This window comes from Ursus maritimus, unplaced genomic scaffold, assembly GCF_017311325.1.
Source record: "Ursus maritimus isolate PB19 unplaced genomic scaffold, ASM1731132v1 scaffold_1, whole genome shotgun sequence".
Lineage (NCBI taxonomy): Eukaryota > Metazoa > Chordata > Mammalia > Carnivora > Ursidae > Ursus > Ursus maritimus.
In genome coordinates this window covers 6930024-6947651 of record NW_024423343.1, presented here as the reverse complement: position 1 = coordinate 6947651, position 17628 = coordinate 6930024, and the positions used below count along the sequence as shown (strand labels likewise).

General features: G+C 45.6%; 1 protein-coding gene across 2 annotated transcripts in view; it reads left to right on the top strand.

The window, feature by feature from the left end:
- Window positions 1-17628, top strand: part of DGKD (diacylglycerol kinase delta) — a 112464-nt gene that overhangs the window by 10182 nt on the left and 84654 nt on the right. Inside the window, exons 1-3 of one of the 2 annotated variants that reach the window (XM_040638867.1) lie at window positions 10873-11966; window positions 13993-14103; window positions 15969-16049. In XM_040638867.1, the coding sequence (XP_040494801.1) occupies window positions 11940-11966; window positions 13993-14103; window positions 15969-16049 (219 nt within the window). In that variant the 5' untranslated portion in view covers window positions 10873-11939. Of the gene's footprint in view, window positions 1-10872; window positions 11967-13992; window positions 14104-15968; window positions 16050-17628 lie in introns of those variants that run through there. The other variant, XM_040638862.1, reaches the window with a different exon arrangement.

Below are 17628 nucleotides of genomic sequence, written 5' to 3'. Positions count from 1 at the left end.
ATTTATCAGTCTTGGAATGTGTTTGCGGGTCTGCAGGTTTCAACTGCCATTTACTGTGCTTGGCTGCTGGAGGGAATGCGAGTCCCACCCGAGATTGGCCATGGGTCCAGTGCTGTGCCTGTGCTGCTCTGGGCTGGCTCTCCCTGCCACCGCAGTCTGAGTAGTGCGATGCTTTGGGTCATCTGCCACCTGCTTCCGGCTGGCTCTGTTCTTCTGCATCTGAAGGTGAAGGTGCCTGGGTTGTCGTGATTTTCCTGAGCCTGGCTCCTCTTGCTCCACGATGGTCAGTTACACCCTGGGATCCAGGCTGAGTGGTGCATTGTCCCTTGTAGCAAGATGGAAGAGGGGTACTCTTGTTCTGTTTTTGTTTTTGTTTTTGTTTTGTTTGTTTGTTTTTTTTTTTTTTACCATTTTAACCATTTTATTTATTTTTAAAAAATTTTTTATTTACTTTTACTTTATATTTAAGTATGTTCTATGCCCAATGTGGGGCTTGAACTCACGACCCTGAGATCATGAGCCAGACAGGTGCCCCCTCATTTTAACCATCTTAAATGTATACAGTTCAGTGGCAGTAGGTACATTAACAATGTTCTGCAACCATCACCAGTATTTAGTCCCAGAACTTTTTTATCCCCTACAGAGAAACCCCTTCCCCATTAAGCAGTCATTCCCCATTCTCTTCTCCTCCACAGTTACTCATCTGCTTTCTCTCTCCGTGGATTTGCCTCTTCTGGATATTTCATATAAATGGAATCATACAATATGTACCTTTTGTGTCTGGCATCTTTCCCTTAGCATGACGTTTTCAAGGTTCATACATGTTGTAGCATGTGTCAGCGCTTCATTCCTTTTTATGGCCGAATTGTATGCCATTGTATGGATATACCACGTTTTGTTTATCCCTTCGTCTGTTGATGTATATTCAAATTGCTTCTACTATTTGGCTGTTGTGAATAGAGCTGCTATGAACAAGTTATTGTTTGAATGCCTGTTTCCAGTTCTTTTGGGTATCTACCCAAGGAGTGGAATTATTGGGTAGTTCTGTGTTTACCTTATTGAGGAACCTCTAAATTGTTTCCCACAATGGCCATGCCATCTTACATTTCCAACAGCAACGTAGGAGGGTTCCAGTTTCTCCACACTTGCCAACACTTGTTTTTTGTTTATTATGGCCATCCTGGTGGATGTGAAGTGGTATCTCCTGGTATTGATTTGCATTTCCTTAGTGACTAATGATGTTGAGCATTTTTTCATGTGCTTTTGGCCACTTCTGTATCTTTGGAGAAATGTCTATTTCAGTCCTTTGCCTATTTTAAGTTGGGTTATCTTTTTGTTGTTGAGTTGAGGGGTTCTTTATATATTCTGAATACTGGTCCCTTATCAGATCAATGAATTTTCTCCCATTCCACGGGTTCTCTTTTCACTGTCTTTTTTAAAAAAAGAGATTTTATTTATTTATTTATTCATTCATTCATTCATTTTAGAGAGAGAGAGAGAGAGACAGACACAGTGTGCATATGAGCCGGGGGGTGGGGCAGAAGGGGAGAGAGAGGGAGAGGGAAGGAATCCCAAGCAGACTGCTCATGGAGCCCGATGTGGCATTCAGTCTCATGACCCTGAGATCACGACCCAAGCTGAAACTGAGAGTAGGACGCTTAACTGACTGAGCCACGCAGGTACCCCTCTTTTCACGGTCTTGGTAGTGTTCTTTGATGCACGAAAGTTTTTAAATTTTATCTATGTTTTTCTTTTCCTTCGGGTGCTTTTGGTGTTATATTTGAAAAACCATGACCAAATCCAAGGTCATGAAGATGAACTTCAGTGTTTTCTTCCAAGAGTTTTATGGTTTTAGCTCTTTTTGAGTTAAATTTTGTATATGGTGTGAGGTAAAGGTCCAGTTTCAGTCTTTTGCATGTGAATATACCTTACATTCAGGCCTCTGTTGAAGAGGGCCACTTTTTTCCAGCTGAATTTGGCCTCTCAAGCTACATACCCTGTAATACTTAAAATCAGCTATGAGCTTCTCAGAATCGGTTGGTAATCTTGATCATTTTGGAGTGGTCTCAGTAGAGGTCATAGAGGGATTCATAATAGAATCATTCTTATGGATGGTTCTGAGGTAGTTACACCTTTGAGGGGTTTGTAAGGAAATATCTGTATTTCTGACTTTCTATTGTCCTAGAACTCTCCTATATGTCAAGTTTGGGAGTGTGGACTGGGTTCAGTTCTTTTCATGGTTTGGGAAATTTTGAAATAAATACTCATCTTGTTAAGTCTAATCCCACTGGGTGGTCTTTATATTTGAACTCTTTGATAAAGATTGATTAGTACTCAGAAGCTGAGTGAAAAGGAAGTTTAAGAAATTGTTCTTTGTCTCTTTTCTCTATGTTTTCAGGTACTTTACGAAGGCAAGTAAAACCCAGGTTTGTCAATACTGAGTTATGAGTCTAATTGCCCAAGTATATTTTTACTGTCTATTAGTCATAATTGTCTAAGTGTATTTTTATATCTAGCCAGTATTGTGCATGAGCTGGAATTTTGCTGTTTATAGAAACCCTGAAGCTTCTTCACTCTACAGCAACATATACGGGCACAACCATTTGGGGAAATGATTTGGTGACTTGTTTGAAAAACATGGAAAGTCCGTACTCTTGACTCAGTAATTCCATTGGTGGGATTGTATGCTGAGGAAATAATCTTAATTATGAAAAAGCACAATGACAATATGTTTATTGCAACATTAAATATGAAAAGTTGCAGGATAGTCCAGTCCAGTGTAACAACTCAGTGGGTTCATGACCAGAGCTGACATAACTTTTCCATGCTGGCATCACGCACCCTACATAGGTGGTCTTACTTCACCTTCACAAGTGTGAGAAGGTTGCCATGAGGTGGCTGAGTGCCGAGGCCACACAACCGTGAAGTGGCAAAGCGAGTTGCAGCTCTTGTGCCTAGTGCAGCCATTCAGGTGATTGAGGAAGGCAGTAATGTGGGCAGTACTTTGTGATGTTGGGGAAACAGAGAAGCAGTGTGTACAGAATGCCATTCAGCTGTGTGCAAAATACCGTGCATAGGAAGTGAGATGAAGAAAGTTTCCAAACTGATGCCAGGGACTGTGCCCTGATATCAGGGGTGGTGTAATTTGGATTATTTTTATTTTTACTTTTCCGAATTTTCTAAAATGGGCGTATTGTATACTAAAGAAAACAAAAACAGCAGCTTAACATGCTGTCCTTCAGCTGTGGTTTCCTGACATGGATGGTATAGGATGCTGTGTGCTAGTAGCAGAAGATGGAGAAGAGTCTGCCCCTAGTCTGTTCTCTGGAATGTCCTGAAACACAGCTGAAACAGTTCCAACTGTCAGATCAAAACAGATGAAGTGTAAGGAGCAGATATACAAAAGGGCATGACTTGTAAAAACAGGATTTAAACTTCATAGTATCCTAATAAATGAACACATCATATGCAGTATCTTAGTTATGTTCTCCTCGGCTTAAACTTTTAACTCCTGTGTTGAAAATAACGCTAAATTTAAGCACTATTCGGGGTCTTGATATAAATAAGATATATTTTTTAAGAAAGATATATTTGAACCTGACATTGAAACTATTTCATATATGAAATGCTGTCAGTTTTTTAGATTTGCTCATAACTATTTCAGTGTCCTTAAGCATTTGAAAAAATGAACCAGAGACAGGCTACAGAGAAACAAAACACAAAAAAGCAGATCTGGTCACAATGTATTTGGAAAAGTAGATTATTAAATAATTTGTATATTACATAACCCCACTTTTCTGTCTTATTTACACACTGAGAACACACTGGAAGGATGTTATCGCAGGATGTCAGTGGCAGGTGTTAGCAGTGGCTGGACTGAGTGTTCTCAAGTGAAGAGAAAGCACTTCCCGTAAGCACGGCAGCCCAGAGGCGGCTGCTTCACATGGGACTTTACTTTCCCCTTCTGTCTGAAAATGGGCAAGGGGGCAGTGGAACTCGGGGAAGAGGTGTTTGAGTAGTGATGGTTATAACATTGCTTTGCATTTGTGTAGCACTTCGCAGTGTGTGTGAGCCGTTTTTCCTGGACATTTCCTGCTCTGGGCAGCACCCCCTGAGTGGGATCCACAGGTCAGGAACTGGGGTGGAGGGGAGTGGCTGCCTCTAGCCCCGGTGGTAGCAGCTCCAGGCCTTGCATTCAGGCGTCTGGTGCGTTTCATTCACTTCTGAGTTTCCAGAGTACCCTGTCTGTACCTCTGATGGAAATTTCCAAACATACACAAAAGTAGGGAGAGGAGTTTTAATTAGTCACCCGGTCTAAGTAGTCATCAGCGTTGTGTCTTTCTTGTTTCCTCTATCCCCAGCCCCGAGCCCCGCTTTCTTCTGAGTATTTAAAGCAAATTCCTGTGGTACTTTTTACTTTGTAAAAGTATCCCTCTATCAGTGCACGATTTCCTTGAGGGTCAAGGGTCCTGGCTCTTTCATCATATTCCCAGCCGTACTTGCACTTAAGTGTTCAATAAATATTTGTTGAAACAAAGAGTGCATTTCATTGCACTGGTCCACGGGGAGGAGGATCGTACTCTGTAGGCTCACAGCAGCCCGGCGAGGCTGTGGTGCCTTGACTGCAGCGCAGCGGGAGCGCGCACGTCCTTGGAAGTCGCTCCTGCTGCTGGTGGTTGGCTTCCCCCACGTGGCGGGCAGTGGAGATGGATGTGCCCCGACACGTGCACATCGTCCATGTGCTCAACCCAGGGAAATGGGAGGGTTAGTTGTGACTGTGGTTTAGTCTTACTTGTAAGAACAAACAAAAGAAAACCTTTCATCAAGCGTACTTTTTGATTTTTCACTTGATATCAAAATGAGGAAAGAGTGGAAATCAGACAGACTTGGTTTTGAACCCCACGTCTGTCCCTTCTCTGTGGAATAGGTCCTCTCTGGACCTCAGTTTCTTCATACAGAAGATGGGGTAGTAGCTCTTCACAGTGGTGAAGATCATGAGATCCTGAGGCTTCCTAAGTTCCTGGTGCAGAGTAGGCCCTGAGCACGCACTGACTCTGTCTTCTTCCCGCCTGTGAGGTGCGGAACTGCGCACAGTGCCTCTCTTCGGCGGGTGGTTGTGCAGATGGAGTGGGGTCATGGAGGCCCTTAGATGGGAGCCAGTGAGCGCTGTCCTGGGAGCTGCGCCCGGCGGCGGCGGCCTCCCTTCTGTGAGCGTCCTTTTATAGTTCTGTACCTTTTAGAGGGCTGGCCTCCTTCCTTGTGCTGTCTGCTCTGTCTGGACCTCCCCTCCCAGAGGGAGCCATTCAACTATTTTTATTATTTTGTTATTTTGATTAATTCTTCCATTGCTTCTGTTTGAAAATTTAAAAATAATAATATATATACACAGTTGCTTTTAAGTTTTATTTCTGCATGTGCGTGCGTGCGCACACACACACACACACACATCCATCCTCTTTACACAAAAGGTAGCAGGCTCCATACGTGTTCTGTACCTTTCTTTTTTCCACTTAATAGAATCTGGAGATCATTCCATAGCTGTATAAAGATCTTCCTCGTTCCTTTTATGATTGTATAGTATTCGGTTTTTTTTTTTTTAATGTACTGTAGCGTATTCAACCACTCGCATTATTTTCAGTCTTTTGCTATAATATTTTGCAGCAGATAGCCTTGTATGGACACGACAGCTAGCTCTGCCTGGGGAGTTGGAAAGTCCCCTGGAGGTGGTGGCATTTGACCTGGGTCTTGAGCACAGGAGTTTTCTATCTGCAGTAAGATTCCAGGCAGAGGAAGGATCTATCCAAAAGCAGGGGCTATAAAGGAGCCGGTATGTTTGGGTCAGATGTTTTTGGGGCTGAGGTAGTAGGCCCTGGGGTGGTTGGGAGAGGAGCCTGTCAAATTGGAAAGAGCCCTGAATGCCACGGTTGACTTCCCTCCAAGACGCAGGAAAGCCAAGGGGATGTTTGTAAGTGGGCCGGGGCACCTTACTTAGGGCAGAATGCTTATTCACGTCCTCCGGGGAGCTTTTAAACTCTGTGGTTACCTGGGCCCCTGTTGCCGGGGGTTGGGGGAGCTGGCAGTGTTTCAGAACTTGCTAGGTAATGCTGCTGGCAGTGGGAGTTGAGTGCCAACAGAGGACTGGCACTCTGGTTGGAGGGAGGATGGTAGAGAACGGAGGACAGGGGCTCCCCGACTTCAGTGCCCTCAGGTACCTCCTGGGGCTCTGGTCAAAAATTCATATTCTCAGGATTTAGGAGAGCGGATTGCTCCTTTCACAAGTGTTCCAGGGGTTCTGATAGTGGTGGACTGGGTCACCGTTGAGAGACACTGAGACACAGAGATAGGAGACAGAATGATTTAAACCCAAGGTGGGGATCTGAACTAAGCTGATGGCAGAGGGCCTGAAGATGGAGTAGAATCTTGGGTGATTTTAAGGTGGGGTCGGGACTGGGTAACCAGTTAGGGATGGGGAGTGAAGGCGGAACGAGTTGCATATGTCTGATGCTTCTTTCAGCTTTGATGGCGCTGTAAACTAAAGAGAAATACGGGGTGGTGGGAGAGCAAGTTAGAAAGTGGGGGGGGGGCAGTGATGGAGAGGCTGGTTTGACATGAGTTACATTTTGAGTGTGAGGCCTTGAACCTCGGGACACCAGCGTTTGGTGATAGAACAGCCACTGATGGTGACCGAGCAGGAGCTAACTCAGCCAACCCACCTTTATTAGACAGGAATGCATTTGGCAGATTGAGGATGCCTTAGGACGCCACACCGTGCCTTTCCACCTCACCAGCTTTAGACGGCTGGCTCCCGACTCACGTTCTTCCCATGGCTGCCACAGCTCTAGACATGGTGTCTGCATTCAAGGCGAGAGGGACACAGAAGCGGGACTTGAAGCCACATGTGTTCTCACACATTGGTGAAGCAATGCCCTTGCCTCCCCAGCCCCTGGCAGGACATCTGTGTAGGTCTCTGTGACCACGTCTGAATCATGTGGCCAGGGCTAGGGAAGTGTGATCACCGTTGTGATGTTGGCCATACTTGGTACAACCAGCCCACTCAGAATTGAGAGTGCATTAGAAAAGAGGGGAGAAGTCCATGGGGCCAGTAATAAGAAAACCCTCAGATTTAGGGAAAGTGGGTGTGAGCTCCAGATGAAGGGGAGCAAGGAGCAGCTCTTTTGGGGAATTTGGGCCTTACTGTTTGGGGCCACTTTTTGGTTTTCTGCTTTGGTCCTTCCTCATATTACTGGGGACAGGAAGGAGACATCTTCCTAACTCTCAGTGTAACTTCAAGTGACATAGGGGCTTTGGGACATGGTTGCTTTTAATCTTGCAGGCAGTGCATTGAAGGAGGAAAACCAGGGTAGTGGCATAGGGCAAGTTGGGTTCTCTTGATTGGTAAGAAAAGAGTGGCTGTCCTTTTTTTCGTGAGTTAGCATTTTTGGGGTCTTTAGAAAAAAACTCACGTGGGGCGCCTTTGTGTCCGATTGGTGGCACCAGATACAGGGTCTGGCTCTGTGGAGTTGAGAGGAATTCTCCAGCACAGCAGTAACCCACGTGTGCCTCGGGTCTCTTGCTCCTGCTGTTTGTTGGTGCCTTGGACACACCAATGTGTCAACATTCAGTTGTGGCCTGACTTCTTAGCTTCTGAGTGTGCAGACTTCTTAGCTTTTGAAAGGATGTGGTAAAACTGGGTGGTAGGTAGGTAGGGGAGTCATAGGTAAGTTGCAGGTAGTTCTGAATCAGGATGAATCCAGATGAATTTGTGGATGGTGTTTTAGGAATTGATGAAGCTACCTTTGCTTAATTTATTTAAATCAGAGTTATCAGTAGATTTTTATGATTCATTTTGCCAACAGATACTTTTGGTCTGCTGTTCAGGCCCTAGGTTTGAATTCCGGGTCATCTTTTTACTAGATGTGTGGCCTCGAGTGACTTACTCAGTTCTTTGGGCCCTCAGTTCCCTAATCTGTAAAATGGGAATATTACTACATAACTCCAAAGTTGATGGAAGGTTAAAAGGTAAAAATGCGTCATATGTATGTAGTAAATATGATGGGTTCTCAGTAAGCATTTAAAATAACCTCTAGGTCTTTGGGTATGTCATACATACATTTTGTGAACAAACCACCCTATTTATGGTATTCACATACTATATATTATATAAACCAGATACTATACTGTAGTGTGCTATACTGTATACTATCAACCATAGAAGGTTTGAGATACGAGTGAAGGGGGCCTCATTTTTCTCTGTGGTCTGTTTGTAGGCATTTAACTGTGGACAAGTTATTCAGTCTCTCAGTGCTCAGTTTTCTTATTTGCCAATTGGAATATTAGCATGTATTTGTCCTATTAAGAAGGCAAGCAGATGTAAAAATGCTCATGAAAATTTCAAGTGATATGCAAATTTGAGGTAATAAGTTTTACTAGCTTTTTCCCCACAGAAACATTTTAATAGTTCTTTTGTGTATTAACTTTTATGCTAATATCCCCACTTTTTTTGAACTTTGTGAATTTGGATGATGTGGACTAACATCGTCAGGTTTGTGTAGGTTTTTGTTGGAGGATTAAAAAGGTTTAAGGACAAATAGATCGTGGATGTGAACATTGGGCTCGATTTTCACTCCTCTCTTCTGCTTTCTCTTCCCCCTTCTTTCCTGGCCTGCCCGCAGCCCCTAGCCCTGTCCGCTCAGGCGGGCTGGTCGTCAGGAACACGTGCAGATTCTCACGCTTACACGCATGAGACGCTGCTGGCACCAGGGGAGCTCTGCCTGAGATTTTACTTCTATCCTTTTGTTGACTAACTTTGTTTTCCCTTTCTTTTCACATGCTGAGTAACACGCATGTAAATGTCAGTGCAGCATAAACGCGTGTAATAAACTGCATGTGTGAACCCAGCAGAGCAGCAGGATGTCGCCCCCAGGGATCCTTTCTGTCCAGCACGCTGCCCTTCAGCATCTCTTAGTCACCATTGGACTTGCTCCGGTTCATGCCTTCTGCCAGTTTTCCATTTAGCAGTTACTTTTTCTTTTTCTTTTTTTTTTTTTTTTAATATTTTTTTATTTATTTATTTGACAGAGATAGAGACAGCCAGCGAGAGAGGGAACACAAGCAGGGGGAGTGGGAGAGGAAGAAGCAGGCTCATAGCGGAGGAGCCTGACGCGGGGCTCGATCCCACAACGCCGGGATCACGCCCTGAGCCGAAGGCAGACGCTTAACTGCTGTGCCACCCAGGCGCCCCAGCAGTTACTTTTTCTTGTTACTGTTTTGCAGGGGTTCTTAGAATGTTCTGGATGCTGGCTCTGGCCATTGGCAGTATTGCGTGTGTCTTTTCCCAGACCGTGGCTTCCCTCTTCCCTTTCTTTGTAAGGTATCTTTGATCAACAGAAGTTCTCAGTTGGAATATAATTGGCTTTAGCAGTTTTATAGTTTGTGTTTAGTGTTTTTTTCAATCCTAATCAGGACTCCCTCCCCCCAGTCCCAATGTCATAAGGCAATTCTCCTTTATTGTCTGCTGAAACTTTTAAAGTTCTGCCTTTTGCATTGCATCCGTAGCCCATGTGTGTGAGGTGCGGGACCGAGAGCATTTTTGCCCTTGGATAATCTGTTGTCTTAGGCCTGGCCACTGCCTGGTCCCTCCTTGCCCCCAGCTGGAGAAGCTGCTGCTGTCACTTGTCACACTTTCAAATCAGCCAGCATCGATTTCTGGGCTGTCCTGAGCCCCAAATGCTGCTTCTAGTCGTTTGCTTTAAGGACTAGTCAGGACAGGCACAGGCTGTTTTGTTATAGCACTGTTCTTGGAAGCATTGTTGATAGTATTGAGCGGGACGCATTCCACATGTTCTAGCAGCCCAAGTGAGGTGAATGATGCAGGCACATCAGTAGAAGGAAATACCCTGTAGCTAATATGGAAGGGTGTTGACAATGTATCATGACAAAAAATAGGAAGTTAAAGTGTGGTATGTGCACTATGATCCCATGTTTGTAAAAAGTTCAAAAACATGTGGGTTAAAAAAACCCACCTCCCATCTTTGCTTCCTCCCATCCTGGTCACTTGCGGTGCACTGTGCTCTGCTTCCCCCGGGCAGGTCCTCCTCCGACTCCTCCCAGTCGGCATCATCAGTACGGCCTCCTGGGGGCTTTCTCCTTGCCCCTGGCCTTCTGCCCACTTTCTTCTATCCTCCCTTTGGGTTCCTGCCTCTCTGTACCTGAGCTTGGTGTCCCAGGGTTCCCGGTCCCCTGTGTCTGCTCTCCTTCTGCTCCTTTTCCATATGGGCCTTCCCAGGGTGTCTCCCCTGTGAAACCTCTCACACCCTGACCTTGTATCTGCTGCTGTCTCTCTGCTCAGCTCCCCCTGGCATGCTTGAGGACCTTGTGGGCATGCCCTAAATGAAGTCCCCAGACTCCGCCATGAAACCAGAGTCCTCCTCACCTCTATCTATGGTGGCCTTCTTCCTAAGCACTCTCATGTCTGTGTCCCTGTCTCATTCCCAGAGGCTCAGGGTTGCTGGCTGCCCTCCTGTAAGAGTTTCTAGACTGTTCTGGGTGCCTCTAGGTTTCCCTTCACCTTTCCTCCATACTGTGGCCAAGACCATCTTTGCAAAGTGTACCTGAGAGCCTGAGCCCCACAGGCCTGGCTGCCAGTGATCTGGGCAGGTTTGACCAGGGCTCGAGGGGCCTTTCCTTGCCCACTGGTTTAAAACCTTTTTCCCCCTAAAGATTTTGTTTATTCGTCTATTAGAGCGCGTGAGCGAGTGAGTACACAGCGTGTAGGGACAGAGAATCTCAAGCAGACTGCACTGAGTGCAGAGCCCGATGCAGGGCTTGATCCCACTACACTGAGATCACGACCTGAGCGGAAACCAAGAGTTGGACGCTTAACTTAAGACTGCACCACTCAGGTGCCCCTGGTTTGAAGCCTTTTTAAGGGCATTTCCAGAGCTGCCTTTCTGAGTCCTTTGTTCCTGAGCAGGATGACTGGAGACTTGAGCTTCCCCCACAGCAGGTGCCTGGGTAGTCTCACCTGTGGGTCAGGTGCTCTCTGTTTGCCCATCGTGGGTGGCTGTGGCACCCAGGGCCACGCTTGGACTGCCGATTTCATCCCTGGAGTCCAGCTTGGAGATTTATATCCTCTCTGGAGGTGGGCGTGGGGCTCACTTTCCCACTCTATCTGATTTTCAGTGCCTGCATGTGTTTCAAATCTGTCCTTTCTTGTTCCCCAGGGTAATGAAGGTGCCCTGGATTGCTTGAAGGACAGAGTGGGCCCTTCTGTTTGTGCAAAGAACTTGACAAAATGGTTCTAAGAGCCTGGCCGCCCAGCATGTCCTGATCGAGCTGTGCTTGAGTCTGGGCTTTTGACTTCTGGTTCTCTGCTCCATTGGGCACGAGGAGGAGCCCTGCCAGCTGAGCAGTGTTTCCTGTGGGTGCCATTTACAAGCTGCCAAATGCAAAACACAGCAGATTATTCAGGGGTGTTATTTTCTTGACCACTTTTAGTTCATTGCTTTTGACTGAGTGTTTAAAAATATTCTGCAGCATATCTATAGTATTCTCGAGCAGCGAATCAGGAGAAGAAACGCAGTTTCTGAGAAAGCTTCAAAGAAATACTGGTCTTTATCTTTTCCCCAGCCTTTTCCGCTGAAACCCACCAGAGTCTTTTTCTGAGTGCTCTTGTTCTATAAATAGAACAGCGGCCCTCCTTGGGTAGCCCAAGATCGCAGCTCTCATCCGCTTTCTGAAAGATTTGTGTGTGTGTGGTAGAGTGGATTGTGTTTTAATTTTGCTTTTCTTTTATGTGTGAGATGTGTGGCGGGAGATGCAAGAAAAAATACTCTAGCGTTTATCCTTTAAAGATAACTTATAACTTTTCTGGGTCTGGGCTTGTTGGTTTTGTTGTCTCTCTCTCTTTTTTTTTTTTTTAATTTGCATTTCGGAAAGAGATGGAAGTGGTGACTTCCCCTGCAGAGGTAAGGAAGGCGCGTGGGGGCGAGGACAGCTGCCTTCGTCGGTGAGCGAGTCCTGTGAGGTCAGGGAGGAGAGGCTGTCCTGGAGCTGCCGCCGGCGCCTGTGGGTCTGCAGCGCCTTGCGCAGACGTAGCTGTTCTGGGTCTGCAGCGCACATTGCCTTGAGCGTCTATGTGTACTTGGCTCTGAGAAGGATGTTAGGAAACAACCTGCTAGTCGTTCTGTGTGGGGGATGGTTTCTGCCTGCAGCTGCTGGGGTCAGAGGGGGTGCTTTCTGTCTGCCTCGGATCAGCCTCTGGTTCAGCACCCGTTCCTGCCTTCGTTTCGTGAAGGATGGCAGTTTCGGATTCCGTAACTGTAGTTCCCGTGTCTGTTGCTTTGATCGTTGGGTGATGTCTTCTTCTCTCATCTGCTGGCGCTCTTTAATTACCTGGGAGAGCCGGTGGGGGACCTCCTCAGAAGGAAAGATGGAGGCATGTGCCACAGAATGAGGAGGGAGGCTCCTCAGTAGATTTTCTCCTGGGAGCTGGAGAAGGTTGCTTTTCGTACCGCGAGGCCGGCCGGACAGCACAGATCCCGTCACACCTGGCCCACGGTCACGAGCGGGCCTGTGCAGCCGCCCCTGCCTGGGAAGCACCCAGAGAGGTCGTCCTGCGGTGGGGATAAGGAGGGGAGCGGTGGCCTACACCCCCAGACCCCCCGGGCAATGTGCGGCTCAGATGGGGGTCCCGGGGCGTGGCCCCATGTTGGCAGCATGTGTGGGATCAGGGGCTTTCTTCGGCATTCTTCTCAGGGCAGGGGGGTTAGCTGCATCTCAGGTTCCCTCCCTGCTCTGTTTGGAGTTGGCTGGTGGAGGGACCAGACTGCGCTGGTGTTCTGCTCTTACCTTCTGACGTGTTTGGGTTACATGAGGTTTCTGTGTCTGGTTTCATCTTACGTCGTCTTCACTGGCCACAGGTACCCAAGTGCTTTGGACAGATACTTTCTTTAAAAAGTTACCTCAAGTGCAAAGCTCTGCGGGATTAGGTAATTCATCTAAAACTTCTCTGAACCCAGTATTGGTGTATTGGAGCAGAGTTTTTGTGCGTTCTGCCTGATTCCACATCGGTGAGACTCCTTGTACAATGGCCATTTCTGTCAGCTGGGGAAAATGAAGTATGCACGTGTTGAGAACCAGGCTCTTGTTTCAGGCACGTTGTTTATTCATTTTGACTCTTGGTGGCTCCCAGTGGTTCAGATGTCTAATGATCAAGTAGTTCTTTGAGCATTTCACTTCTGAGTGGTCTGCAGGGCTCCCTTGTCCTATTAGATCAGCCCCCAGGACAGCACAAGAGGGGAAACAGCTCCAGGAGAAGCCATGCCCCATTCTTGGCTTTAACTGAGCCAAGGTGAGTGGACTGCTGTCCACCTCGGCTGTTAAGGGAACTCCAGGTTCATGGTGGACCGATCAGGTTTATGGGATGAGAGGAGTTTTAGTGACTTTGGTTGTGGCACTTCTCTGTGACAGTGTGGGCAGAGGCACATGCCTAGCTGGTGAATGGGGTGAGGGTTGAGTGGGGCGCAGGCCTGGAGCTGCGCTGAACCCCACAGCAACCTACATCGACAGTTTTGGCAACAGGATCCTGAGAAATGGCAGGAGGCCAGAGAACACGGAGACAGGGCCAAGAATAGCTGAAAAATACCAAATGCTGAAGTTGGAGAATGCTCTGGCCCCTTGCTGCTTAGTGTGGCCCTGCGAGTCTTCATGTCCCCTTCTGTTGATCCCCTGGACATGGCCAGTCACACCGTAGGCCCCTGATACCCTCACCATTCAAGCACACCATAGTCCCTCAGAGAATTGTGTAGCCCTCCCAGGCAGTGTGCTCGGCCTGTCCAGAGGCCAGGGTCTGGGGAGAGTGTGAGAAGTACTTCAGTTAGGCCACTGGTCTGACTGATCACGCACTCACTGGCCCGTTCTTGTGCGGTTCCGCGGGACGGGCTCGAGGGCACTGTGTGGACGTTTGCTCATGAATTGTTTCTGTGCTTTCAGACCGTCATCAAAGAGGGGATGCTGACCAAACAGAACAATTCATTCCAGCGATCAAAAAGGAGATACTTTAAGCTGCGGGGGCGAACGCTGTACTATGCAAAAACGGCAAAGGTGAGGTGCAGTGGAGAACACTCAAGAACAGACTCGGGAGGAGCCTAAGGGGAGAGGTTCCCTACTGAGTCCGCATCCTGGGACAAACCTCCACTGCTTAGATCTGTTATTTCCAGAGAGTTTGGTAATACTCCAGGGTGCTAGCTTGAATTTGTCTCAAGGCATGTTTTATGTCTTATAAACGTTGACTTTTACTCACTTTTTTTTACCCTTAATGTCCTCTGTCACCAATGGGGAAGGGGGGAAATGTCACAGAAATAATCAAATTACAGTTAGAGATCTTTCTTTCGGAAGGATTGGGGGTCACAGGCTTGTAAATCTCTTATTATGGGCTCAAATATCTTTTTTCTTTTTTTAAAAGATTTTATTTATTTATTCGACAGAGATAGAGACAGCCAGCGAGAGAGGGAACACAAGCAGGGGGAGTGGGAGAGGAAGAAGCAGGCTCATAGCAGAGGAGCCTGATGTGGGGCTTGATCCCATAACGCTGGGATCACGCCCTGAGCCGAAGGCAGACGCTTAACCGCTGTGCCACCCAGGCGCCCCTCAAATATCTTTTTTTTTTTTTAAAGCATTTTATTGAGTTGTAACTGGCAAGCAAAAAGCTATAGGTATTTAATGTACACAACTTAACGAGTTTGGAGATAAGTAGTACATACCTGTGAAACTAATTGAAGCTGTTTCTGGAGAGTATTGGGCTTGTTGGTGTGTGAACAGAACTGTGAAGTTCTGTCTCAAGGCCTCTCGCCGAGCTCCTCCTTCCCCTGTGCCGGCTTGTGTGTGAGCTTTGCAGCCAGAGTTGCTAGGCAGCTCTAGTGGAAGACAAGGAGCCAGTGAAAGCCACTAAATTCCCATCGTGTTTAGATGAATGTGTGTTTGGAAAGCTAGTTTTTGGTGTTCTGAATACCAGTATTGTATCGGTATTGTTGGCAATACTGATATTTTGGTATTAAAGTGTAAATGATTTAGATTCTGGATTTTTTTTTGAGATGTACCCTAGAGAGCGCATTAAAATTTGAAATTGAACAGAGCAACTTGTTTAGAAAGGGTTCTGACCACATCCCTCATTAAAAACAAAAAACAAAAAACCGCTTATAGTTATTTTAGTTTTGTGTGTGTTGGGGGGAGGGGATTTGGGGGAGGAGGTTCATTATTTAAAAGGGTGAGTCTCTTTTCTAAGTCATTAGTATTTCCTCCAGGGGTTCCCAATGGAGTCCTCTTAGAGGGGACAGTAAGGTAAACAGGAGATGGGGACTGTGGGGATGTGGGGGAGAGTGGAGAGGAAAATAGGTTAGGGGGAAGGTCCCCGGCATAATTCCCAGTCCTCCTTCTGGAGCCTGGCTGTCTCTCTCTTCAGGACTAGATTCTTTCTGGTCTGCTCCCTTGTTTTTTTTTTTTTTTCATAGCCAGATCCCTTCTGTTTGGGTTGGTCTCTCTTCCTAGAATCATGTATTTTAGCCAGGACCTTTCCCCCTAAGTGTGCTAGCTGGAAGGACAGAGGATCCTCCGTCTGGCCCTTCTCCCTCAGGTGAACTCCATGTGAGGGCATATTTCACATATAAAAGTGAAATGCTGATTACAAAAAATAAATACAGGAGCCACAGTGGTTTTTTGTTTTGTTTTTCTCCACTAATGCAATCACTCATGAACTCTGGGCTTAAAGAACACATGGAGGTCTACCTGTGAGCTCTGCGCTCTTGGTTAGAAGCAGGTCAGGTGGACACAGTCAGTGTTCGTGTAGTTACCAAACGCTCCAGTTTCAAGGCACCGGGACATGTGTAGGTGTTTGGCTGGGGTTGAGGGAGAGTGGCTGGGCCGGGGTGGCTGGGGCCCACACTGACTGTGGGGCCTGTGTCTCTCTCCAGTCGATCATATTTGATGAGGTGGACCTGACGGACGCCAGCGTGGCTGAATCCAGCACCAAGAACGTCAACAACAGTTTCACGGTGAGACTCTGGGCCACACCTTTCTTGATTCCTCACCGCGTTTTGCTTTCCTTGTTAATTTGAACAAGTGTGTGTGAGCAGGTCAGAGCTTTTTATTTTAATTTTTTTTTCTGATTGGAACGCTTCCTGGCAAATTTTGAATTTAACGTTGAAAATAATAGAATGGTTGGAGAAAAACTGAGAATTTGGCACATGTAAGCTCGAAAGAACAAGAGGGTCCAAGTGAATTTTTTAACATATTGTTGTTTACATTTCTCTAACTGTTTTGCACAGAGGTTTTTTATGATTATTGTAGAAAATTTGGAAAACACAGGAAAATATGTGGAAACAAGTAAACCACCATAATTTAGCTACCTCAGAACATATGCTGTTGATATTTCCGTGTGTTTCTTTACTTTTAAACTGCTCCCCTCTCTACCTCCACATTTATAGAAGTTACATTGTACTTTTTGCAGAAGTTCCAAATGGCTCAAATTGTGTCACTTTACCACCCAGAGGTAGCCAACTGCTTATTACTCTAGAGTGTTTATCTTATAATTTCTAAATACCTGTGCCTTCCCCCACATAGACCCTGAGATTATTATGATCCTTTTATTTTATACCTGTTTTTTTTTCCTCTTGACAGTTTATGGTGGATATTTTTCCATGTTGATTGATCAAAATGTTCCTCATATTTTTAAATGGCTACATAGATAGCATTTCTGGTACGACTACAATTTTGGCTTCAGGGGCTGACTTTAAAATCTGTATAGAGTATGATTCTAATGGCAGGAATGGAATACTTAGAAGTATGTTTCTCTGTATTGTTAAGCTGGCCAATCTAGAAGTAAAGTATGCTCCCTGACTTTTTTCCCGCCAATTCTTTTATAACTCAATCAAGGTGGGTAATTTTCTTTACATTATCTGACATTTTTTAGTGTTTCAGATACTTTCAGGTTTTGTTTTAATCTTATTTATTTATGGGCCGATTATTGATGTTGCTGATGCGAATGGGATTTTTCCTTCCTCCATTTAAACTTGTACTTATTTTGTTTTGATGTAACTAACTCCTTGGTTTTGGTTTGTGGCTTATCGAATTAGTCATACTTTCCTGGTGGTCTCTCTTCTTTATTCTTCATTTTACTTGGAATATTTTTATTTTTACTCCATTAATTTTATTGTTTACTTACTGGCTAGAGAGAGACTTTTAAAATTGTAAATGGATTATTCTGTGCTTTGTGGCTTTTGGAGTTTTTAATAGGAATAGGTATTTTATTGGGGTGTTTTTGAGCATTAATTTAGTTGATCATGTTGGTTTTAGGTATTTGTACATTTCCTAATAATAAATTGTTCTTGGTAATGTTAAATTTTGCAACCTAATTTTGTGTCTAGGATGTTCCTATCTAATATGAATGGGCATTTCCTTTGGGGGGTAAGAGGTAACTTTTGTTGTGTTTTGATCTCAGAGTTAAACTAGCCCCATAAAATTCATTTAGTAACTTCCCATAACTTTATGTGCTCTGGAACCCTTAGGTAGCTTTAGAATTGATCGTTTCTTGAAAGTATGAGAGAACTTACTTTAAATTCTCTGTCACAAAGA